This window comes from Aulonocara sp. 'chitande type north' Nkhata Bay, linkage group LG4, assembly GCF_057382095.1.
Source record: "Aulonocara sp. 'chitande type north' Nkhata Bay isolate Kocher_YH1m ecotype deep benthic linkage group LG4, A_spYH_male_GT1.1, whole genome shotgun sequence".
Lineage (NCBI taxonomy): Eukaryota > Metazoa > Chordata > Actinopteri > Cichliformes > Cichlidae > Aulonocara > Aulonocara sp. 'chitande type north' Nkhata Bay.
This window is the reverse complement of record NC_141347.1, coordinates 28714814-28742382: the sequence shown is the minus strand read 5'-3', so window position 1 is coordinate 28742382 and position 27569 is coordinate 28714814. Positions and strand designations below refer to the sequence as shown.

General features: G+C 37.5%; 1 protein-coding gene and 1 long non-coding RNA gene across 2 annotated transcripts in view; both read right to left on the bottom strand.

Annotated features, from left to right (window-relative positions):
• LOC147332885 (uncharacterized) overlaps positions 1-27569 on the bottom strand; it is a 107592-nt gene that overhangs the window by 35522 nt on the left and 44501 nt on the right. The window lies entirely within an intron of this gene.
• On the bottom strand, positions 19104-23933 carry uncx (UNC homeobox). Its single transcript, XM_086289680.1, has 3 exons — positions 22191-23933; positions 21493-21668; positions 19104-20686 (listed from the first exon to the last, which is right to left on the bottom strand). The coding sequence occupies exons 1-3, from the start codon at positions 22447-22449 to the stop codon at positions 19646-19648; spliced, it is 1476 nt and encodes a 491-aa protein (XP_086145806.1). The 5' UTR covers positions 22450-23933; the 3' UTR covers positions 19104-19645.

The following is a 27569-nucleotide window of genomic DNA, read 5'->3' as shown; positions in this document are numbered from 1 at the left end:
TGTTAAATGTTGGTGCAGATTAAAATCATATTCTTTCAAACTCAGGAACTGGGCATTGGCTATGGTGGAGTGGTTCCACTAGGTTTGATTTTGTTTCTCTCTTATTCTTTGTGGGCAAGAAGAATCAAAGGTTATTAATTTCTTTAAAAGTTATATTTTTCATATTGCAGAGTAAAGAATTGTTTCTCCTGTATAAATAGTGTAAGTGTCAAACTTCAACATCAGAAAGTACTATAATGTTTGTTCTCTGTAGCTACAGTGATATTTTCATCTTTGAGTGGGCTTTATTTAACTAACACATATTTTTTCTCGTTTCTTATGGCGACACAGTACTATAAGGCAATTAAATATGTTGCACTTGTTTTGTGCTACCACTGAATTACTTGGATATCCTACTTGAATCAGGAACCATGTTGATAACAAAGCACCCACTGTTATAATGTGGGCATAATGTGTAGGTGTTATGTGTTATGTGAGCGTATGTGCGCTTGTGTTTTTAGTGCTTAAATATCATTTCTGTTCATTTGGAAACAAAGGGAAATTGCTGTAGCTCAAAGTTATTCATGCTGAATACACAGAAGCATGCTTTTGAACAGACTGTTCTACAGTGGCTCAAATGTAGACCCTAATTTCTATTGTTTTCCACACTCTTATTTCAAATAAATACAAGGAACAACATGATTTTCTCTTTAACTTTTCATAAAAAGACAGTGATTTATCTATTGATAAAGTTAAATATCCTAGTGTGACTGAACTGCCAGCTGGCCTCTCCCAAAAACGCATTTTCAGTCTACATTATAAATACACTCAGCAGACATTGTATTAGACCCAAAAAGTTGATTCTGGTCATCTGAATGAGGAAGTGGTTTTCAGTGGGAGGAACATTTTGTCATGTGACTTCTTTAGTCTCAGTCGATTGCAGGTTTCCCCAACCTTATAAATAGTACATCTGCATGATGACTGAAACTAGCACCACTGGTGAACAATGGGCTGTGAGCTCAGTTTCTGAATCATTAATATGCAAACTGTCGTGACCATTGATCAGTGGCCACTATCAATTCTTTCATTCTATTAAATCAACAATTTATATTAAGACAATCAGGTCTACTTGTGTATGGAAGGATAGAAACGGGCTTATTTGACCGAATAAACCTCATCAGTATGAAGCTCCTTAGCTTTGCTGTTTTATTTTTTAAACATCATAAGGCAAATTATATATATTTATTATTGCATAAGTACTCTGCTGACCTCTCATACCTCCCAGCATTTATCTACTTAATTCAACTGGTGCATTAAGTCCAGTCAGCTGAAGTATAACTGGAGATCCATGTATTTAAATTTATCAGCTAAGGCTCACAAACTCTCAAATGATAACCTACAGAAGTATTTAATCTAAAGAAAAAACTGATCTAACAAACACCAAGAAGCAACAGAGTATGTTTTTCTACAGACACAATCACATTATGTATTTTAAAGTTTTCTAGTTGTCTTGATGGGTTGCATTAAAAAAGTAAGGAAACTGTGGTGCAGAGGTACACTTAGAGCAGTGTCTGTTGATTAAGGAATGCACTAGTGTGAGTATTATAAAAAGGACAAAAGATCTTGCTAAGACATGCAAGTTGCTATAATTATAAAAGCCTTTTGCCCAAAAGAGCCAACTTTTCTGCTCAACCATTTGTACCACCTGATGACGCTCAGCTGGCGAAGCTAATCTATTAATAATTATGGAGTAGTTACTTATAAGGTATTCGACTGACTACACGTTTAAAAAAATACATGTTCACAACTCCCTCTATCACTTGATTGAAGCTCCTTCAATCACTCAGTGGGGAGGCACTGCTCTAGGCAGCTATTTTCACTGGTGTTGAAAGCCTCTTAATTTGGGCCACTGGTAGAGGGTCTCATGAAAATGCACTGAGTAATCCTAATAGGACCCTGAGGTGGAGGGTATGTTGAGGTGATACTCTACTGTTATACGATAACAGGTAGGGGGTGTCCAGTGTGACATCTTGTCAGAGGAGACAGAATTTCTAGTAGCACCCCTGCTTGTAAAACCTTGTAAGCTTCTTTGCCATCGCCCATATTTAAAGAAAGAAAAAAAATCATTACCAGCCACAGCATGTTTGAGAAAAACAAATTCATTGCAAATCCACACAGTTTGCACCATGGGGAGCAGACTGAAAGACCTTTGCTCTTGTTCAGCCTCTTAACTCTGATGAATGAAGCCAGAGAGCTTTGAACTGCAATTAATAAAGTTTCTACTACAATCAAAATATTGAATATTTAAATCAAAAAATTTGGACTGATCTTTTATTTTCAGCTATGCGTGGCTTCTTTTGCAAGTAACAAATCTCTTCTTTTGCTTCCATGCAAACCATTATTGCTGCTAAAGCATCAAAAGCTTTATTTTCTGTGCGCTAAAGTGGTTTTCTTTTCTTTATTGTAAAAAACAAACAAAACAAAGACTAGTAAAATTATACATTTCTAAAACATTAAAACTCTGCACTCAGTAAAAGTAAAACTAAAAATCAGATCTTGTTTTATGGGGCATTTTTGTGCAGGGGTTTTGTGTTAATTGGTCATTCAATATTGCAAGTGCACAACAGAAGCCTACTACTTCCTGTTACAAGTTGGCTACCTGCTGATGGTACTTGTTTATATATCCATCCATCCATCCATTCGCTACCGCTTTTCCTTTTCAGGGTCACGGGGGGCGCTGGAGCCAATCCCAGCTGTCATAGGGCGAGAGGCAGGGTACACCCTGGACAGGTCGCCAGTCTGTCACAGGGCTAACACACAAGGACAGACAACCATTCATACTCACATTCACACCTAGTGACAATTTGGATTTTCCAATTAACCTATCCCCACAAACTGCATGTCTTTGGACGGTGGGAGGAAGCCGGAGTACCCGGAGGGAACCCACGCAAACATGGGGAGAACATGCAAACTCCACACAGAAAGACCCCGGCCTGATGGTGGAATTGAACTCAGGACCTTCTTGCTGTGCGGCAACAGTGCTAACCACCGTGCCACCGTGATGCCTACTTGTTTATATATTCTTATATATTTGGGAAATGAATTATCAGAATCCATTTGCCATGGACACATATCAGTGCCTTTCTTTTATTATTATCATCATTGTTTCTAAGATTCAGCTATAAACCATTTCTATAGATATAAGGTCTTTGTCGAGAACAACAATAAAAAAACATTAAAAAGTCAAGTTAGAAAGGTGCTAATGTGTGTGATCACATTAATCGTCTGGCAGGATCTCACTTTCAGCGGTTAGTCCATTATGATTCACACTGATGTGAGGTCTAGGTGTCAGGTGTCATAATTTAATTGTGTTGTTTTCTATTTCTCGTGGATACTTGAGGGACTGGAAACCAGAGTAATTCAGCAGACTCCACCTCTGGTCTCTCTCACCCCTTCTCGTTGTCTTTCTCTCTCTCTCTTCTTAATTGGAGACACTGGGGGTTCACATCATTTTTCACTTTAATCTTGACCTTAGAAGATAAACCACTGATAAAGATGAAAATCATTATCTGCCCAGAGAATTCAAGGAGTAATTTCCTTGGCTCATGTTCTATTCATTAATGGGAAAGCACTTTTAAAGGGGAGGATATCTCAAATTTGCAGACATGTTATAAGATCTGTGACAGAACAGGCTGTTAGAAAAAGCTGTGGTGTTGGGTCAATTATTTTTTAAAAAGCTGCTTTTATTTAAATTTTTACTTTTTAATTATTTTATTTGCATTTTTCTAATCACTAGGGTTTGAGAGTAACGCAATTTCTATTCTGTGTATGTCCTGTACATGTGGCAGAATTGACAAATAAAGTTGACTTGACTTGACTTGACTTAACAAAACTTAGAAATTACATTTACTGACTTGATTCAACTTCTAAACAGTTTTTTGGGAGAGACTCAGCAGGTATCTTTGTTACATGACTGAAAATCAGAAAACAGTTTGAAACAAGAGCACACAAAAGTCCTTTGATATCTCAAGCCGATGCATTTGTGATAATAGATCTTATCTAAAAAATATTCTCATCAAATATCCAGAAGATTGAAAATAATACTTCTCAGTGAGTTTAAAGACTTACAAAAAAGAAAAAGAACTGACTTTGCCCTACATTTCATTAATTATGATGCTATATAAGCCTCCTCTGAGGAGGAACAAGAGATCAACCTTTACTGTTAATTGACCATTCCTTTAGTTACTGTTGTTAAATCTGTTTAATTTTATTTTCTCACAGGAGGACAAAATGCTGTTTACAATGATAATAAGAGCACATGAAATAATTTTCAAACAAACAGGTCACTGGTTTTATATAGCGCACCACCTTATGAGGTATAAATTGTGCCTGAGTGGGTTTAAGATAATGAGCTTTAAAGTATTACATGCCATTAACACAGTAAGTGGGCAGACAACCTTAATGTACAACATCAAATACTGCTAAAATACAGTATATATGTACGCATGTGTTGGGAAGAGCCGGTTTTTGCCTCCTTTTTGGCTTGCCCCATATGCTTACATAAACCAGTAGATTATAACACAAATTTGGAATCAAATCCACATTCTAGCTAGGACTGCAAGGTAAGTAAAACCTTTTTTTCCTTAAGTTATATTTAGGATCGTGTCTCTTGTGCTTATTAGCTTAAACCACATACTATTAGCTTACACTAGAGAAGCTAAGAGTAGCTTAGCAGCTAACTTTAGCTTAGTAGCTAATGTTAATTAAAGTATTTTAAAAAACTAAGTTTGTATAAAAGTAAGGTTGTCTTGAAATAAGCTGACAATTATTGTAAATATGTTCAATTTCAGTAAACACTGATATAATGTGGCTAATGATATTTAGAGTATTCGCCCGAAAATTAAGCAATTCAGTTTCAACACTTTAGGTGAGGGGGTTGTAGGCAAGGTGTACTTTGAATATAGGCTCCACCCCCAGTGAATTTTGTATATACAAATTATAATAGTGCATTTTTGTTTTTTAATAAGGCAATCCATATCTGTGACATTGTTTAACGAACTGGCAATTACATCATGCTTGCATTAACATTAGTCTTCTTTCAAAACTTTAACATTTTCAGTATGCAAGTGAGCGGTTATGTGCTTCTTACTGCAGGAGAGACTGAAACTTCAGATGGTTAAAGTGAAGAAGGCAGCAGGATAAGCAGAATAATATGGAGGACATCTTATTTTTGTTCACTGGACATTTTAAATATGTATTCCATGAACACTTTTTCCAACCTGAAATATTATTATGTTATGTTATGTTTATTTATGTTTATTATGTTTATTATGTTATGTATTGCCATCCATATATAAAATATGCCATGAAAGAGGGTCCTGTTCTTTAAGTTTGTTTTAAGTTTGTTTTAAAAGGTTATTAATATAGTTGATATGTTACTAAATAGAAACGGAAACTGTTTTACATTTTGCAGCTCTGCTTATTACACAGAAACTACCACAGCTATTTCCACGTAATAATCAAACACTCATTAAGTTAGCTTTAATAGGTTGTTATTGTGATATTAAATAGAAACTGGTTGTTTTGTATTTTGCAGCTCTGCTTCCTGCTTATTCCATAGAATTACCACAGATGTTTCTATTTGATAATCCAGAGCATTAAACATAATATTTAAATTTTTCCTTTTAAGCAAGGCAGAAAGCTGGGAACCTAAGGTAGGATTAATTTGCGCATTATACTATAGTAATACTATCCAAAAATCCTAAAACATTGCCCAATATTACCTTATTTTTTATGAGGATATTACAATTTAAACTCAGAGACATTACCTTTTTATTTCTAGCAGGTTATCATATTGTTACCAAGATATTATGCTCTATGTTATGATGGAGGTCTTTATTTCCACATTCTGTTAAATAAATTTCAGTGTAATATTACTCAGCTGTAAACACTGTTGCTACCATGATATTAATAGGATATTAACTGGTTATTACTTTGGTAATTGAGTAGTAATAACTTCAATCACCACATTATTACATTCTTATTTTTGCCTTGTTACCCTACTACGATTACTTTATTACTGAGCTGTAACAGAAAATGCTACCATTGTTTCAAGTCTTTCAACATTATGCACTCCATACTGTATATAAATGCCACTTGTTTTGCACATATTCAACTCTGTATATTTTATATATTTTATTATTATTATTATTATTATTTTATTTTATTTTTTTACTATTTAATTTGTAAAAATGTGTATACACACACACACACACACACACACACACACACGTAGGAAAATATTTAGTATACACATCCAGAAATGCATACACTATTATATATTGTACATATATTTATTAGTTTCAGGTTGGCCATTCTTGTATTTTGCTCGTTTGTGTTGTTGTGTTTGCACATCTCTGTTGCTTGTGGGGCTCGCACACAAGAATTTCACTCGCATGTGCTGTGCCAGTGTGCCTGCACATGTGATGTGACAATAAAAAGTGATTTGATTTGATTTGATTTGAAGTCTACTTCAAAGAGTTATCTTTTTACTGATATTGTCTTTCAGTATTCTAAAGCAAATGTGTGTCTTTTTCAGGTATTAGTCCAGAAAGTAAGTGTTGCATGTTATTCAAGGTAGTATTGGGTTTCGTTTAATATAAGATAACATAACATAACATAGCAAGAATTTACTTAATTGTGTTGAAAATTTGTCTTGGACAAACACTGCTAAGCATAGCATCATCACTAGCATGATTAAACTTTCCTGGCATTTACATATTCGTTCACAAGGACATCAATAAAATCCTCAGATTTCTTTTAGATATTGTGTTTAACGTGCAGCCATGTACTTGACAAGTCAGGAATGCATCATCAAAATAGATACCTCACATAATTTTACAATGATATTCTGAAGGTTCCTATTTATAGCAGATATTATTATCTTATGTGGCTAGCAGCCATATAGCAAATGGCTATATGGCTGACTTTAATGTCAGAGTTCTGACTTTTTTCTCAGAATTCTGGAAAAGAAGAAAACTTTTTTTTTCCAGTATAACAAGTTATAAAAGTGTTTTGTTTTTTGTTTTTTTGACTGGAAAACAAGTGTCAATAACAGATTTTGTATTCTGCAACTAACTTTAACTTAAATTTAGGTTTTCTGAGTATCATCTGGGTTGAATTTTTTAATGGATGAAACTAACTCATTTAAGAGCAAGAAAATGTACTAAATATCCACTTTACCTGTATTCTAGAACAGTTATATGAGAAACTGAAGTGATGTTTTATCACTTGAATCATAGAGAAAAAAGGGAAATTTAGGCGCATCACTCCTGTATTGAGATGGGCTGCTTGTTAATCTAGTATTACCTATGGCTAGAAATTTTTAGCCATTATTTTAACATAGTTTTGCATTTTAGCATAGCTACCATTTCAGGATAAGGCATTACTAATTTATTTGGTCAGTTAATGTTAGAGAACCACACCATTTTCCAAAACTTGGTTGTAGCAAGGAATAGTTTTCCAGCTCAAATATATCATACAAAATAACTTTATAGAAACAATCTAGAAGTACATTATATTAAGTGCATGATATTACCAAAATGTTGAGCATGTTTCTAATTTTAGATTCAGATTATTATACTGTATGTATATGAACTTAGCATCACATCTGCCTTAGTGAAGGGGGAAAATGTGTTGCACTGCAGAGGCCACTGACTGCCTTCCATCAAGGACACAGTCACCTTTCTCTGGAGGAGAATCGAGTCCTCTGAGAGACAGCATGGCTTGTGAGTCTACAGCTAGAACTAGGTCAGCTCACCTCTTTGCTGGAAGTTATACCATTATTCCGTTAATGTTGTCTACATTCCAGTATGTGACTTTCCTTTTGATTCACTTGTTTAATGTTGTCTCTAAACACGAGTGGAAATAAAACCATAAAGAAACCTTTTTAGCACAACATGTTGATTTCACAGCTACAGGTTCTGTGGTAACAGACTTCAATCTACACATTTGCTTTTGCATGCACCATTTTTGTATTTGCATCAAACGTATAGTTAAAAACATAACTCATCTTGTGAAGATTAGACACTGTACAATACTGTAGTGTGCTGTCCCTGCCTATACTCAGCTGAAGATGCTGCTTTAATTATACCTTCATTCTCTTAATCCCTTATTTTGAAAGCCTTGTCTGCTCATCGACCGCAAAGAAATTAATGTTATGTCCTAAAATGTTCCTTCCTCAGGTCCTACTCAGTTTGTCAATAATGAGTTGAGAAGGAGGCATCCTCAACCGTCCTCGGAGCTACTGATTTATATGCTCACACCTCCACGAGGTAAACGGGATTGATTGTGTCCCACTATCACCTCTAACTTGCTTCTAGCCTGTGCACAATAAGCTCCTTCATGACTAATCACACCTATTTACAGGACTGATACAAGACATTTTTTCTTTTTTCAGAAAGAGTGCCTGAAGCTCTTGAGCACACTGTGTCAGTATTGAAATGTTCCTGTGCTGTCACATCTCACCACTTCCTCAGCCCTAACGTGATCGACTGGACTGACCACAGAACCATATCGTGCTCCTCTACAGAGCTCTTTTATAGTAAAAATTTCAGGCCCAGTTGAACCCCATTTCCCCCGGGCCATTAAATGAAAACCTGGACCTCAAGTGGATCTCAGAGTCTGGTCCATCCCTGGGCTTACAGGCACGTTAATGACAGAAATTGTACATGTCAGTACTACCAGAGAGCCCTAGGATTAAATAATGCGCGTGTAATAGTGAGATCTGAGGTCTTGGCCTTGATGTGCTAAGAACATTTGCAATACCACTTTAATGACGAAAGGAAAGAGCCAGGTCTGAGACTCTTGCCTTAGCAGACATGTCAGACCTTTCATGGGAACCATTTTTAATTGCAGCCAAAAAATGTCTATTAGTGAAGTCTCCCTTAGGCACATATTATATCCATTAAAGAGGTCATACAGTTAAACTGGAATATGCCATTGAAATTATTATTTCTGTTATTATTATTATTATTATTATTGTAATTATTATTATTGTAATTAGTAGTAGTAGCAGTATTCGTAGTATGTCTGTTATGCTTATAATCACATCTTGCAAAATTAGATGCCTTGTTTTTTTAAAGGAATGTCTGTTATACGGTTTTGTTTTTTGTTGTTTTATTTTATTTGTTTTTAAATTGCACACAATTCCATTTTTATGCTCAAATCAAAATTTTATATTCATATATTTTACGTATGTGGATTTTTTTCACTGGTTTGTCACCTTTGCACGGGAAATATCTCAACATATTTGTTATTATAAACACTGAACAGGAAAACAAATGCTGAGAAATTCCATGACTTCTGTTCAAATTCTCACTTAGATCTTGTTATTACACCCATTATTGTGGACCAACTGGGATACACGAGATAGCATTAGCTCCAGTAGTGGTAGCAGATGGCCCATGGGGCATGTTTGCCAGATTTAAGACTTATAAAGAACTGACACACACAAATAAATTTGGACAGTGTTGCTTTAACATCTGAGAACACTATTTAACTCATCCCATCTCAGGAAGTTTTCACACTTCACACTTCATTAACCTCTAGGGCACAGATTCCCTGGGAAGTCGAGGCAGGAAAATGCTTGTCTTTTTCATATAAATCACCACCAAGTGGTAAGCTCCCAATGACAATATTTACATGCACACAATATACCAGATAATAACTGATATTCTGGTGCAATTCAGCATGCTCTTTCTATGCACTCGATCACAAATTTCCATGAACATACGTGCATGAATACAATATTCTGCTATTGAGAAAAGCATGCTTGCACTAATTCCAAAAAACAACTGGAATTAAAGCAAACCTTACTTGTTTGAAACATGCATATGCCAGCAACCACTAATCCAACATGCATCTATCTATCTATCTATCTATCTATCTATCTATCTATCTATCTATCTATCTATCTATCTATCTATCTATCTATCTATCTATCTATCTATCTTCTATGCAAAATTCAACATCGACTTAAATGCTGTGACTTAATGTAGATCTTAAGTTGACGTGTGTTAACCCACAATAAAAACCCCATGAATCTTTGCCTCAAACCACATCATTAATTTACAAGAGGAAAATAGATATATATCTGTCTCCTGTTTTTACCATTAACCCTTTGTACACATAAAAATATTACTTAAAATTGACGTTATGTTTATATTGAGAACATCTATTTTTCTTTCCTTTATCTTTTCTCTTTCACCGCACCCATCCAGCCAATCACAGCAGATGGTAGTCCTTCCCTGAACCCAGTTCTGCTGGAGGTTTTTTCCAGTTAAAAGGGAGTTTTTCCTTCCCACTGTTGCAAAGGGGGTTGTTTGATTGTTGGGGTTTTCTCTGTATTATTGTAGAGTCTCTACCTTAGAATATGAAGCCCCTTGAAGAAACTGCTTTTGTGATTTAGTGGTATCTGAATAAAATGTTATTGAAAAAAATCTAAGTTCAGAATCACAGATGTCTTATAGAGGGTCATTCTTAAATGTTTTCCAGCCATAATTCTCCTAGAGCCAGAATGTTTTTTCCTTTAAGGCTATATGGTAAACAACACAATAATATTGATTGTTGATTGTTTTGAGTGCCCACATATTTGCAAAGGCACCTTTAATGCTTAATGACAGATGCAGGTATTCCGCAATCCAAAGAAAGTGTTTTACAGGGAAGGTCTAACTTCTTTCAGCAAGACAATGACTAACCTCATTCTGAGTGTATCATAGCAGCATGGCTCTGTCGTGGTGCTAAACTGGCCTGCCTACAGTTCATCCACTGAAAACATTTGATGCACAGAAATCCAACTGCAGATTCCTTAACCCATCCACAGAAAAATTGAAAAATTACATTTTCAAAATTATGACAATTGACAAATACTAAACTTCCTTGAGTGGAGAGGAAGTAAACATACGAATTTTATTTTATTTTTTTGCAAGGGGGACCATTTAGCTGTGACAATGTATAACTGTTTCTTTATGCAAACTGTTATTTCTTCTTTCTTGGTTCACATCAATGTTTTGTATACTACTTCTGTAAGCATTTGGGAGGTGTTTATTGAACAAAAGATGGCTTCAACTCCAAACAGCTGAGGATGTTCCTCCTCCTTGGTGGCTCTTCAACGCTGAAGTCACACTGGTTATGATTCACACTGATCCAATGAGAAATTCCGAGAAATTATGTGATTATTGTGCCATGAAACCCTATACCAGGACCTCTAGAACCAAGGTTACCTAGCTGTAGTAATTTGCCAACTACTATACGTTGCAACGAGTTCCTGCTTGGACAGATAAATGACTTAAGCAGATAACCACTTTCCTCCCATCATCAGTGGGAACCAGGAACCATTGCTTGTGTATAGTAGATTTTCAGGTTTACGCAGGAGAGGTAGACTGCAAAATCAGAAAACAAGATAAGCCAAGTCAGAACATCTTCTATGAATAAATGTAAGCAGCCTCAGAAAAAGCAGCTGCTATGTCAAAATGCTATATTTTGGTAAGCTGGAACCTCCACTTACAGGCAACAGTTTAAGGAATTAAGCAAGTCTTGGTAGGTATCCTAGTAATGCTCACATCCCAAATATTCAAGAAAACAAAAAAAGTCTTCAAAAAAGAAGTAAAGTATAGGTCCTAATTTAAACCAGAATATTATTTAATTTGGTCTGTAATTTATAAATCCAGAAAGTTTCCTTTTGTTTCAGTTTCTCATGTCTTTCACCATGTGGAAAATGGGATGTGGTCAGTGCCAAAGGCTTGTAATATGAATGTGTAGTGTCCAACAGTAGAGTAATTAACTTTGTCTGTGGGGCATTCCAGCCTAGATGACAAATGAGGTTTTACAATTAATTAAATTAAGTAAACTCATTTTAAAAATAAAAATCAATAAATGCCTGGATCCGCATTACACATATGCAGAGCTTTTAGACCCAATCATGCTGTTGCTGTTTAGGTGTTTGGCTGAAGATAACTGTGCACCAGTTTATGTTTTGGAGCAGTAGATCTCTAAAAAGGGTGTTATGTTTTGATGTATTTGTATGTTGAAGCCTTTTTTATACTTTGTTTTGTTAGCTCATATATACCCCTTCCAAAAAGCATTTCAAATAAAAACAGCACTCTTGCTCAAATATATAATAACATAACTACTTTATTTACAACTCAATCCAGAGTGCTGATGTGATCAGCCTCTTTTCCCCACCAGAGCACTTGAACAAATGTACACTTGCCTACCTACATCTTTACTATGATAACTGCTACCACACAGCCAAATCTTTCCTGAACATCAGTTGTGTGCACATGTCACAGTGACAAGATGACTGGCTCATATGTTTCCAGGTTGGCTTATTGATTGGCTCTTGGGGCATGGGCAGCTGCTAGCATTACAGAATTCTTCAGGATTATTTGAGTGCCACTTTCTCTTTGAAGTGTCAGGCTTTATGTTTTACTGTCTTTTTACTCCTATTGGTGGTCCTGTAAAATCAACTCCAACTTTATGCGCTGAAAAAAATCACTCTAAAGGGTCTGTTCTGCGATACAAGCTTTTTTTTCTTTCTGGCAGTTCAAGCTCTTCTATGTCTGCATAACTGTACATGTTATAAATGTAGCCACTGATCTTTTTGGAGACTATAAAGGATCCTATTTGTTACCCTGATTGCTCTTGCGTAAATCTCGCAGTGCTCCTCAGTCTGTTTCTGCTAAGGACCACTTGTGAAATTCTGCGCTATTAATGTTATAAAGGTCCCTTTTCATCATGAAATGAAGGTTTTCTGATGTGCTCTGCACTTTGTCTTCTGCCTCCTTGAACTGCTGTTTCAAGAGCCTCTGCTCCTGCCTCAGCTGGCTAATCATCGCTACTGGTCATCACATACTATACCAAACCTTTTAAGAAGCAAGGCTGATTGCTGTTATAGCCTGGAGTTTTTGTTATTTTTTTCAGTGTCACCCTTCCCTCTTGGATCAAGGATTGCTTTCACATCTTGTTAAACTAGAGCCAGGGCTAAGTGACAGTCTAACCCCGCCTACATCTTGTACATTGCTTTGGCGTAGCCACTAGCACATGGTGGATCCAGTGATTATGCACTGCCCCTTGATCTGGCAAGTCCTGTATCTAGCCATGAGAATTTTTTTTTAAAGTAACCCAGCTCTATCAACTATTTCATGAACTTACTGTTGGCAGTGTGAATTAGTTCTTTTTTTTTTCTTTTTTATATTCTGCAACCCTGATTCCTACAGATTTCATTTATTTGCATCTATTACAAGACAGAATTTAGAAAAGACTGACTTTAGGCAAGCATTTCTGTCCTAATCACAGCCTTAAGCTAACCTTAAATAAGTTATTGGAGATTGACTGCAGTTAAATCAGGAATAACTACCAAACTTTAAAGTTCAGTCTTTGTGGATTAGTTGCCATACATGCTAAAATTGTACTGAACAATCGCCTGTCACACATTATACAGTACGGCTATAACTAATAGTAAACTTTAGTGTAAACTATAGTACACATTTGCTAACTGGCTGGCTGGCTTAAGTAGCAGACTGCAAGACTGTATAATTATGCTTCTATTAATTAATATTAGTTTGTTTATGAATATATGATAGCCAAGAAGGTCAATGTTTTTGTCACCTCAGCATTTCTTTGCCAATGCTATTTTCTTGTAAGTTTATATGGTGAACTTGTTAAACAGTTACTTATACATCTGTTAAAAAAAACATTATCACTCAGTTGAGCTTATTGCAATGCATTTGGACTAGAGTATCATATTCTATATGGGTTTTTTTAATAACAGTTTTAGTAAAGGAGCTAGCTGAAGTATATTTGAATGTTCCAAGTACATCACATACTCGTGAGCAATAGCCTGCCAATTATCCTACATTCTGTAAATATGGAATTGGAGCCAAACAGAGGACAAGGAATTCATTATTTTTTTGGCTATATTATTTTCATGAATCAGACCAGCAAAGAAGGTGATAATTACTATGTATATACATATACATATGGAGATATATTACTGTACTGGTTCACCTGTTTTTCTTTTCTTCTTTGGAAACGTATCAACATTGATATATTATTCACGTAACTCATATGTTGGCAGGATGTTTGAAATAACACAAACCTTCAATACAATTTTGTAGACATATTTTTAATCAAAATAGAAAATGTTACTTGCCATTATTTTCTCCTCTTAGAAACACCCTTTGCAACCTTCATTAACTATATATGTGCAACATTGGACTGGGCTGTCAGATCATGTAGTTCATTCAAATGTATCTACTTTATTTAAAGTGCTTTCCTTTTATGTAATTAATGTCCATGGTTCTTTGCTCTGTTACAAAATATAACACCCTAATTAGTTTGTAAAAATTGCAATGCCTTAAATATGAGTTTAACATATTTGTTGCTTAACTTTGTGTAGTTTCTGTGTTTTTTGTGTAGGCTTTACACGCTATTTTCAGTTCTTACTTCTTTAAGTATTAAATTTGCAGGTGATTACTTTCACTGCCTAGAATAAAAACAATAAATAAATACATTTGTACTGTGACCCACTCTTTAAGTGTATACAAACTTTACCGTACCGAGGCTACCCTGAAAAGGGGTTTGAACCTATAAATATGATTCATATCAAGATATGTCTTCTTGTTTTGACCCACATACTCACCTAGTAGCTAAGTCAGTACACATGCCAGATTCAGAGAACCTGAGGTTTTTTTTGGTTTTTTTTTTGGTTTTTTTTAACTATTCCTCAGTATTAAGACTGAGAAATTCTGTAGGAGAAATATCAAAGTAGCATACTGTCAAACATGTTCAGTTATCTGTTATCCGAAATTTTGATACATGATAAATTCAAGGTGGCCTTTTGAAAGGAAGACACTGTCAAAAAGCCATGTTAGAAGCATGTCTGCTGTGGTAGTCACATAAATCCCTCTTAAACTACCATTATCTATTTTTTTCTAATATTTTCTTTGTCATATGAATTGTTAGATTGTGTAATCCAAAAGCACAATTCAGCCCCCTTCAGATAATGAGGCCAGACAGATAGCAACAGGTGTTACTACTCTGAAAAGGCTCCTGTCACCTCTCACATACCAGGATTCAAGTGCTCTCATTGTGAAGAGGAGTCTAATATCTAATCCTTCCCTGCAGCCATTTCAAGACAATATACTCTCATAATGTAGAAATATGCAACATTTAATGAGAAAGACATAAAAAAAGAGAGAAGATGGAAATTTTGTGTTATTGGACTTAAGAAAACTGTTGCTCCCATCCCATTCTTCACTTTTGTCTAAAAAAAGATCAGTTTAACTGTTTCGTTTGTCACAGCGAAGAGAGTCCTTTGTGTTATTTTTGTGTGTTATAGCAGAACTTGTCAGTGATGTACATTAATGGTCATGTTTTGTGTTTTGCAAATATTTGCATACTCCCACGTTTGCAATGCAGGGGAAACAAAACACTGTTAAAAAAGAAAAGTTGTGTAAATACAACTAATGATGAGTTTACTCATCAGGAGGAAGAGATGTGTTGAGGAAATGAAATGCTTGTTTGCAGAGTGATTTTCTTTTTTATATGTACCATGTTAGAGTTTTTGAGGAAGATCATATTGATTATATACTTAATCAGAAAGCTTTATATATTAATTAGCTCCCCGCTAGTCTTTTGCAAACAATTTAAAAAATCCATCTATACCCGCTCATAGATCAACACAGACATTTCTATATATATATATGTATGTATATATGATTCACTTGGTTTTTTTAAATCTGGCTATTAAGATCAACTATTCAGAGTGTGTAATAACTGTGGCATAGTGAAATATGTCTTCTAATACTTTATCACTTTATTGTGTGAAAATCATCAAGCCCAACAAAAATACTTGAATGTGTGCAAAAACAATAAATAAAAATAAAAATTATTTATTTTTAAAAACCTGAGTGCACATGGTTAAATGGGCAAAATGAGCAGATGATCTTAGCAAAACCGTGAAGCTCTTTTTTTTTAAAAAAAATCCTAAAATTGAGTTTTCACCTGTACACCATACCGAAATCTGAGAGTCGAAGCGTTATTAACTAAATTTTGATTAGAGGGTTTTTTCGCGCAATACTCAGCCATAATTAAAATTATTTTAAGGGTTGTCCAGAAATCAATGCAGATGGTAATTTCAGGATTATCCCAGGTATGCACAGGAAAGATAAGAATGATTAAATCCGCCGGCGCATTAATGAGTATGAGATGTAAAATAATCCTTAAAGGCATGGCAGAGTTGCTGCAGGAGAAGCCAAATGTCAAGTGCCATTTTATTTTATGGAGGATCCTTTTTAAAGGGACACGGTTTTTTCTTATCCAAACTGAGCCTTCAGAGCCTCTAAGATCTCATGCAGGAACACAAAGCGCACAAGAGTAGCCTGTACTGACAGATGGATTTGTGGGGAGAACACCATTGTCCATTTGAGTTGATTTGAGCATGAAAATTGTAAATCCTTTCCCGCCACTCTCATTTGAAAATATATTTGAGTAATATTGGCAAATCATATATATATATATATATATATATATATATATATATATATATATATATATATATATATATATATATATATATATCAAATCAAACTCAGTGCGCAAAATAATACAATTTCTACGAGACAAAACCCCACAAATCTATATTTAAATCTGTGCATTAATAGATCGTCACTTGTGTAAATTTGTCTCCAATCTGACTTAGTTTGCTTGTATATATTACAGAAAATCAACCGATAAACCGTGTGTGATGGAAGCTCGTATAAAAACATTTGGATAGTCATTTGGCTTGGAAATGAGAGGCTTATTTCTGAGGACGCTGATTTAGTCTGCAGCTCGAATGCTGCAAATGAGACTCTTAATATCTCGGCCATAATTAATTGCGCAAATTTGTTTCTATTAAATAAAACTAACACATACTGAGAAAACTCTATTAGCCTTAATTAAGCTTGATATCCTAATTTAGGGAATGTGTGGCTGAAAACAAGCCGTTTTGGTAGATTTTTTTTTCTCTGTCTTTCTCCGATATGAAAAGCCTACCAGCTTTCTGCCTTTGGGCTGCTTTTCCTCCTTTGAGAGTTGGAAATGAGAAATGGAAATGGAAATACCAGGAGGTGCTAAATTAGCTGCCTGATCTGCACTTATTGCCGCATACAGGCCCCTATTACTTTGCCAATCTGTGCCTCTCTTTTAGCATTCCGGGCATGGAGAAGCTTCGAGATAGCAGATTTATCAAATGGGAAAATGAATGCATGATGATCAGTTAAATTGAAAATCAGCGTCTGCATGACAGCCCGACCTGACACCTCCGTAATTAGAAAGAAAAATGATGGCGTCCGATGCATAATAGAGCAAAAACAATTTACACTCTCCCATAATGATCCGGCGTTCAAATTGAAAATTTCTCCGGGTATAAATTGAATTCATAAAGTATGATTCATGGACGACACATCTCCTGGAGGCTGCCTGGGCATATCGATTGATAGTTTGTCTTGAATCATGCAGCGTGCAGCTCTCAGGCAAGAAAAGCTTAACTACTTAAGCAAATCGCTAATTTCACCTTAAGGCCACCAATGTGCAGCCAGCGATACTCCTATTCAGTGCGCTAATGAATTATGGATGAACTGGGCATACGTCCCAAATAGCCTCAGAGTAGCATGGAAAAACACACACCGAAGAATCTTAGGGGTTATTTCAAATTGGCTTCGGTTATCCCACAATTTAGTAAATACACCATTTTTTCAACCAAATCGCAGTGGTTGCAGTTTGGTCTTTTCTGTCTGCATTTGTGTCAGAGTTTAGAACGGAAACGCGCAAAATGTAATCCATTATGCATCATACAAAAACACTGCAAAACTCCCCTCAAAACTGGGATTAATAGCGGAATGTAAAATAAATTAATAATAAAAGAAGAAGCACAAAATCGATGTGGAATCTATCATCTCAGCACTATAAACACCATGCAGAGATACACCTCTAACCCAGAGCCGTGCAGGCCTAATCTTGTGCGTGTTCACTGCGTGTGCCATGTTGGCTGCGCTTGCCCCTGCCCCCCACCAACCTAATAAGACATTGCTTCCTAGAGCAAACAGCTGCATGGGTTGAAATTTATGTAAATATTTTGAAAGGGACACTGGCTCAGAAATTCATTTGCGCCGGCTCAGATGTAAAGCTCACCCCTCTTATTTTCAATTTATTTGCAAATCAAGACCCAAAGAGAACACTAAAGGGCTTGTGGCTCTTAATAGTGAACCAGCAACTCTACATATAGCTGGACGGGATTTATTTTGTTGTTGTTTTTGTTGTAGTTTTGTCTAAAGATTTTATATATATATATATATATATATATATATATATATATATATATATATATATATATATATATATATATATATATATATATATATATATATATATATATATATGTTGCTACACAGTCGCCTCGACATTTCTTCCTTTGGTCGTCTTGATATTGTGGTCAACACTGCTAATATTGCAAAAGGGAGCAGATGTCCCAGATCCTGCACGGCATCCCTGGGGAACACCAACCCTATTAGAACAAATGTGTTCTGCTATTGTAAATAGGCACGTTTGCCTCAGCCCGTCCTATTACAGCCGACGCATGATCAATAGGCTGATAACACAGAAACATCAATGTAAAGCGACAGAACAATGAGGGATATCATCGAACATCTATCTTAATATAGCCCTGCTACAAGGGGCCCTGACAAAGTGGGGAGAGAGATAGAAGAAGAAGAAGGGGAGAGGAGGAAGAAAAAAAAGCTCATGAAAATGCCTCCCCACGAATCCCCATCTTCTATCCAATATGCACAAACACACACACTCCCAGCTGCCAGGGCTATTATTTTCCTATTTCAATTTGACACCCAGGCCTTTTCATGCTAATTCTATTATTCTTGGAAGTTTATGTGATTTCATATCACTAGAAATCGGTAATGTATTATAACCCCCTTTGAGCTAAAATAAACTGAATCCCCCTGCAGTAGCCACCGGGAAAATAATTACTTTCATATCAAAACTCTGCAGGAGTCGAGCGGGTCCTTTTCGCCTCAGGCTCGTAACCTCATTTCAGTGGGGGCTTATAGATGAATAAATTTGTTAAGGCAATATACAAAGTACAACATGAGATTTCTTAAGAAAGCCCTTCCTACTGTAGTCCTGCACTGGATGTGCTGCTATTTAAGGTCTCACACGGTTTGAGGTGCTTGTATACAATAGATTTATTTAAGAAAAACCTTACATATATAAATAGTATAATACCTTTCTTACAGCTCTTGAGGATTTTTGTTGGTGTCGTGGTCTCGTGTTTTGTTTTTCTTGACAAGTTATCACACATTAAAGGATATCTATAGACTCCCGACTCGCACACACATACACACTCGCAGAGATTGGGAGAGAGAGAAGGAGACGAGAGAGAGAGAGAGAGAGCACATTGTCAAAATATCAGCTGGGGAGGGGGGGCTAGAAATTAGATGCAAAGATGTAGATTCTGGTTAACCTTTGGCCTAATGAAATGTGTAGTTTAGGGGCTATATCGATATTGTTCTGCTGTTTTTCTTTCTTTTTTTCTTTAACCCCCCCTGCTCATTTATTCCATGTCGACATGTTCTTTAGAGTCTGTCTTTGTATCTGCAGGACAGTCACTGAGGACAGACTCGGAGCTGCTGGGGTGATCCTTGTTTTCTAAATGCTCTTTTTTGCCTGCATCCACAGACTCAACGAGCTGTGAACCGTGTTCGTGAGCGAAAGTCGAATCGCTGCAAATAACCGAGGTCTGAGTACTTTTGCCAGTGGAAAAGGCGGCCCTGGGCGGGCTCGTGTGCGGTGAATTTGTCTTTGCCTCTGATCCCACCTGTGCCCTTTGCGTGGTTTCTGCAGAGTCCGGCGAGCTGCTCGTACATCCCGCAGAGCTCGCAGAGACGCTGCAGCGGACGTGAGCCTGGGTTCTTTCCGCCGGCGTGTCACAGTCAGAGTTTACTGCTGTTGTCGTCTTCAGGGCAGTTTGAGGAACAATGAATCCAAGCGGCTGTGTGATGGGATAGAGCAGGAAGTGTCCCTTCCCTATCAAAGGCCGTGAGGAGGGTAAGGCCGCGGGGTTGCGTCTCGGTCTGTGGTCCGAAAGGAGGCTTTCGACGCTAAAAGGGTTGAGTTTCTGCATGCTGGAGGCTCTGCTGTTGTTGGAACACAGGCTTGGCCCGTGACTGGGGTCGGGCGAGTCCAGCTCGGAGTCGCCAGCGTCCCTGTCCAAGTGTCTTTGGTTGTGGTTTTGGCTCTGGAGAGAGTGAGGTGTTTGGTCGCAGCTCGATTGCGTTTGATTTCCCCCCACAGAGTCAAAAGGTGGGCCTGTGTTGTGGTCACTGTCGGTCACATGCGACACCCCGCTGTCGCTGTCTGATCCCGGGGTGTGAAATAAATCCCCAGAAACAAGCTTGTTCTGGGACTTTAGCAGCCGGCGTTCCTGCTTTCGTTTCTTCTTCTCCATCCTGCTCAGCTCTCTCCGGGCGATCTCCTCCGGGTCCATGGGCTCCCCGCTGCAGCTGGTGGGGTGGGCGTTGTGAGCAGGTCGACCTGGACCTTTCTTTGTGTTCTCCTTTTTCCTCCATTTGGCTCTGCGATTTTGAAACCATACCTGCGGAGAAAAGAAAGGTGAACATGTGTGTAATGAGCACGTCTGTCATTGCAAAGGGGAAGTTAATTAGGCCCAAAATCGCCGGTGTGTTAACAATATGGTAATTAAACAAATACTCAGGTTATGTCTCGCTCTTGCTGAATTCTGTGCAGCTTTTTAATTAGGCCTTTGATTACATCCAAATAGCCTTAAATAAAAAGCTCTGGTTTTACATGATAACTGAAGTGTGGGTCATTAGAAGACTTTTCAAATAATATTTTTCAAGGTAAACTCTCGAATACGATCAAACTTTGCAAACTTCTACTTGGCTGTCTTCAAAAATTTAACCAATAAAATAATCAAATAAAACCAAAACAAACAAAACAAAACAGGTATGTTAGGGACATATATCTCATGTCTTATTATATCTCATTATTTTTGGTTATATTTTAACATATATGACGAATATAAGCCAACATTGCCCCCCAAATAATTACCTAAAACTTCATCACTTGTTTGTTATTTTAAAGAAACCTGTTATTATTATATTTATGCACTAACATAATTTATGAAATGCCAGAAAAAACACAATCATATTGTGAAATATTTTATTTATTACAAAAACATATCCTACATATAATAGAGCTTATATTATTTCCCAAATTTCCCCATACTGCTGAAAGACTGAGTTACACTTTCTGTCTCTGTATAGCTTAAAATTGAAAACCTAATCTTTATCATGGATAAATAAAACGTAAACAAAGAGATAACAGAGAGACAGAGCTCACAGTCACGACTCGGATTCATAAAAATAAATACGTATTTACCTGAACCCTTGATTCTATCAAGTCCAACCGGAGAGCCAGTGCCTCCCTCATGAACACGTCCGGATAGTGACTCTCATTAAAAGCCTTTTCTAATTCCTCCAGCTGCCAACCTGTGAAATTTGTGCGAGTTCTTCGCCTCTTGCAGCCAGGGCTATCTTTGTCTGGGTCTCCCGAGTCTGACAGCAGAATGAGAATAAATGTAAACAGAGGATAAGTATTTTTTTTTCTTTTAATTGTCACATTTTAGTATATTTTTAACAGCGTCGGTGTCATGCACGGGTAAAGGGTTTTGCAAAGTTTAGACCCGAAAATTATGGTCTCATTTGAAAATTTGCAGCATTTCACACGTGTGTGTTGCAGCTTCCACGCAATTCTTTCTTTTAAATAAATAAATAAATAAATAAATAAGCAAAGCTTAAAACACTAACACGGGCATTCCCCTGCTCCAGTGATTACTGACTGACAGAAACATTGTTTTCCTTGGATGCATCTTCAGCTTTCGATGAATGAAATGAAGTCGGGGGGCGAAGAAGATAAATCTGTGCCTGTGTGCGAGGTTCTGCTCGCCTTTTAAACACGCGATGAAGAAGACAACTTGTATCGCAACATCCTGTCTTTGTTTCTTTCTGGGTTTTTTGTCTCTGTGCAACAAGCCAGCATTGATGGGAGGTTATTGTGTGCTGTGTAATGTGGCTTACCTGTCAGTTTGTACTGCTGATTATCTCCATTCATCCCGCAACCCGAAGACAAGAGGGGGTTGGAATTACCCACTGAAGCCGCGCACGAACCATTAAGTAATCCGTCTATTGAGAAAGGAACCGCGGACGCAGATTGAAGTTGATGCCCGGCTAATTCGTAAACGTGATGGTGGCTCAGATGGTACGGGAAGCCCACCATCCCGCCGAGAGAGCCTCCGAACTGGGCGTGAGGTGGATCCAGTATCCTGCTGTCCATCATCCCGCAGGCAAAAGGAAACGACGTCTGGAGGCCGGTGATGGGAATTTAAAAAGCATGCAGTGAGTGTGGCCAACGAGTAGGGGACATGATGTGAAGGGAGCGATGAGCTGTACTTTATCCACATGAACCTCCCAATAATTAGCCCAGGCTCTGGGAATATGAGACCCAATGAAAAGCGGTAATGGACTCTGACGTCAGAGACGCGCTCTGCAAACGCTCCCCGTATCGATTGCTAATTAAAGCTGACATCCACCTCAATAAACAATATCAGAGCTGTCACAACAAGACAGGAGGGCTTTGATAAGAACTACATCGCAACTACACGGGGGACCCACCGGGAGGAAGGGCTCACTGAATGCCGGGAAGAAAAGGCTACAGGCGGATAGATTAGGCCACAGGCTCGATCCCAGACTTTTTGTTCACTAGAGGACCTGCAGATAGATAAATATTAGACCTGATTAAATAATAACGACAGTAATGATATATATGTATTTTTTATCACGTAGACCCATTGTCTTTAAATATGTTTGCTGATATTATTTTTTGACCCATTGTTTCTTTCTCTTTTTTACTTGCATGTATGAAGTGCAAAGGATGGGGATAAAGTAAAAGATATATATTAGTAAAAATTAAAAAAAAGACCTCCGATCCTGGGGATGGCTGATCCTTTTTCTGCGGACAGTGGGGGTCAAGCATTGTCCCTAAACCCTACTTTGGGAACCACTGAGTTAAGAGGAACCCCCCACGTTAGGTATGGATCATCATTTAAATGCACTAAACCTTTTATACTCAGACAGGTCACCTGTAAAACAAATAGGGTGATTGTTGGAAATATGGCTGTATTTAAAGGGTAGCTGAAGGCGCAAAGTGAAAGTCAACCGATAATACTTTTACTGTTACAAGGCGAAAGCTTCGATTACGACCAGGGTTTTATGAACAAAATACATAACTATATGAATAAAAGCGTCAGCTGCTAGAGATTACTGCTTAACATCAAAGACAATACAAGCGAGCAGAATTAACAACAACAACAACAACAAAAAAAAGCCAGTCCCATATGTGCACTATACAAACATACACAACATTTCATGTCAGGAAACAAAAGTGGAAAGCTCCCCTGCTTGTGCAACCTGGCACTCAATATGTGACTAGCCTAAATCCTATCTGCTCATTAGGTTTTCAAATAATTAATTCGACTTTATTTATCCCAAGTCTGGCGCTGTCATAATGTTAATCAGAGTTGAAATTTCGCACCCCACTCATTCCCTGACCCTTGGCACCCGGATTGGCATGTTGTAATAACCTGAATCTCTCAACAGAAGCTGCGATAATTGTTACCCTATTAGCATGCAAATTGTTTAATTAATATTATTATGAGGAAGTATATAATCCGATCGTCACTTGACCCCCAAGCCCAAATAACAACCCTCTGTATTTCAGCGTGTAGCTCTACATTTTAATGAACTCCTCAGAAATGATCTCGCCCATTTATCCATCTTCCTTTTTAGCAGCGGTGGGCTTGTCTTTGAAGCGCTCTCTCTTTGTATTTTAACTTTAATTTTAACGCACATGGCCAAGATCTTATGAATAATTCCTCCCCGCTCATTCCCCTTTTTTTGAACATCTAAAATTAAATAATTGCTTTTAGTCAATCCCAAGCATATATATGGGTTGCACCCCCCACCCCACCCCCCACTCCCCCCACTCGGGCGCACACAGGAGCTCAGTGAAAAGCAGCCCTTGACACAGTCTCCTGAGACATTGCATTCAAATCCGTTTTTCTACAACGGGTGACATTGTCAGATTCTAGCTTTAATTAACCCGATAATAAGGCGAACAAGGCCAGCATTCAGCCGCGACGCTGCCCTGCCTTGTTACCTTTTTTACAACTGGACCTTTTGGCAGTTGTTCAGAGGCAAAAAAGAAAAAGAAAATATTAATGTTTTTTGTCTTCCTGATTTATATGTCCACGCCGTTTGTTACAACAGGACACAACATCTTTATTGCATTTATGTATTGTTGATCTGAATCAATAAGTGCACAGGGCCTATAAACTAATTGATTAACTTTCTATCCAGGAAGATAAATTCCACGACAAGTAAATAGGGGAGGCTGACAGATACACACTAATGCAATTTCAACACTTTCCTTTAAAAATAATTGTAAATTACAGCACTTGACAAGCCTAAGGTGTGCACTTACACGTAGAAAACAGCTTGCTCTGTCTAAAGCAACTCAACATTATCGTGACATTTTCCTGCTACTTGATATTTCCCTATGGATGGCTCATTTCTCACTTTGAGGCTTAGTCTCTTTCCTTATGCACAGATTCAATGACAAAAGGCCTCCCCAACCCTTAGTAATATATTTAAATTCATTCTTAAGGCTAATAGCAGAATAGTCACGCAGACTGAAGCCCTGAGAGTGTGTTTTTCCTCTTATATGAGCGCCATATACTACGCACACCTTATAGTTTTATTCTACCACTGCATCAATCCTCGCGTATTTAAATCATTTATAGGAGTGTTAAATGTTGCTTTATTCTCTTAGGGGTGCTCTTAAGGTGGCTGCTATAGGCTGTAAATCAACTACTCGCCACAGTGATGAATTAGGTGAAGAAAAACAGCAGTGGCAGTGCTAAACTCCCCTTAGCACACAAACTCCCCATGCCCACTCATTCATTTACTAGTCATACTCTAATCAAGGGATCAAAGGACCAAGCGAGCAGACTATAGGAACTCAGACGCATATTTGCCTAGAGTTTTACACCCATTAAAGTTATTATTTTTAACTAAATAACCTGAAGTTAACTTTGTGTACTTGCACTTTATCTTCCCCTCCCTAAATAAGGCTCTTTAATGCCAACTTTGTGTGTTGTTTGTCTGTTTGGCTGAGCATCCAATAAGAGGATTTTGCAGCAGCACACTCACCTGACTCCAGATAACCAGATAACTGAAATTCATAGGCTTGCCAACTTAATATAGGTGTTCAAATGATACACCCCAATCCCCTCCCAACCACCCCCCTCACCCCAAAAAAGACAGAGGCCTTATCAACATGCCCATCCAACACTGATGCCTACTTTAGTAGCAGAGAATCAAATTCATTTTTAATTAGGCAGGCAAATTAATAGGCAGCAGTTTAGGAGTTTAATTACTCAATTAACTTCACGCACGTTAATTTTTAACTATCTAAATTAGGTTGCACATTATTCGATTTGATGATAATTATAGAATTAAATCTAAATTAATTGTTTTGGATGATTTGGATGAACTAGATGCAATTCCAATTAAACAGCAGGAGGAAAAAAAAACTGGTTGCCATTTTAAGCTCGCAAATCCTTTGATTCGATTTTAAGCAAGAAACTCTGCCTAGAAATTTTCCTCTGATCCTACAAATTCTCTTTCCCTCTAATCCCACAATTAAAAGTTTCCTCCCATCTAATTATCTGTAATTGTGCCGCTGTCAAAGTAGAATGGAGAAGTGAAAGCGATTGATTTGGACTTTTAATTCAGTTCATTTCTGATAGAAGAGAAAGTAATTCCCTTCAAATTACCTCATTCAATCCTGACACCCTAATGCCCTTCAAAATCTTTTTTTACTCCCCAGCATTTATATATTAAAAATGAAGCTAGAATGACTAGTGCCTCCTAATAATAATAACCAAACTTCCATTAGAATAATAATTTCATTTCAATTAAAACTGACTTATCACCTTTGCTAAAACGTGCTTAATATGCCGAAAATTATCAATGCTTGAAGGAGCCCAAACTGGGGAGTCTAATTGTAATCAGCAAATCAGAGGTGCTTGTCGCTGCCGTGCCTTTGCAGAGAGGCAGTCTCGGAAATAGAACTAATTTACTCAACTCCCCCGGGAAATCCGCTCAACAGATTAACATTTTCAAAATATAGTAATGATATAATTTGAGAAATGGTGACGCCAATTTGTGAGGAGCCTTTGTGCAGAATAATTTGCATTTTTTTTTCCTTCGCCATCGCCTGCATTTTGCCCCCGTTAATTACAGCTCCGCAGATGAAGGGTGTGCTGTTTGACTCAGTGCTTATTATTCAACTTCAATCTAATAATTCAACTCTACAGTTATATGACAAAGTGTAGCCTATCCACATTTTAAGCCACCCTGCGTATAATCCCAAATGGGTGTGGATGGGTGAAAATGTGAATAGGTGCATATATGCATGCAGTTTGCCTGTCACCGTGTGCGTTATTGCAGTCAGTGCAGCCTCTGTGCTTGGCTGTGCTTAAGACTTGTACTTACAAGTGATGGGTTTGTCTGATTTGAAGCAGCATCCTCCAAAACTTCAATAAATAAACGCTCCTGCCCTTCAGCTCACCTTCTGCCTACACGCTGTGCAGGTAAACTGCTCAAGAGCCGCATCCCCAAACTTTGACAACTAATCAAAGTATTAAATAAAAAACTGCGGATAAAGTTGAGTGGAGGCCACAGACATGTAGCTATTTTTTAACCGTCCAATATTAACTAGTTGCTAGGCTTGTTCACTTTACAAGCCAACTTGGAAGTGATGGCAGGATTGCCATCAATCCCTCGCTGTTTCTTCGCTGCAGAGCTGGTAGAGAGAGCGGTGACTGTACTCTGCAGCCCGGCCATCTGCTTCTGTACAAAAAAATACAAAAAAAAAAAAAAAACAACCCCAGAGATATTCACTAGAACTACACTGGGGATAAACAAGGCGAAAAAAATACATTTTGAAGCTCAATATGAGCTTTTCAAATGTTTGCTCGACAAACTTTAGCTGCATGTTTTAAGACTGCTCATGCTCTACAAAGGATTTTTGAAAAATTTGCTTGCTGTTATTATTGTGTTTCTCATCAAGCTGGTATTTTCTCCATGAATACAATCATGCTCACACATTCTATGTGGTTTACTTTGTTACAAGCCTTCCTCTCACACAGTTTATACACTTACACACTATGGATCCATACATTTCTAAACCTACAGGCCACCTTGACCCCACATCAGAGCTCCACCAAAACCCCGTCTCAAGGGACGCGTTAGTGGTGGATAATAAGACCTGCTGTGCCCTCTAGTGGCTGGTCACTTTCAGTTGTTTGGCAAAAGGTAGGTAGTGGACAGACACAC

Coding starts and splice junctions, on each gene's coding strand:
- uncx (XM_086289680.1), bottom strand. CDS start 22,449: ATGATGGACAGCAGGATACTGGATCCACCTCACGCCCAGTTCGGAGGC. Junction 21,669..22,190: donor TCAGCAGTACAAACTGACAG/GTAAGCCACATT, acceptor TTCTGCTGTCAG/ACTCGGGAGACCCAGACAAA. Junction 20,687..21,492: donor TGATAGAATCAAGGGTTCAG/GTAAATACGTAT, acceptor TTTTCTCCGCAG/GTATGGTTTCAAAATCGCAG.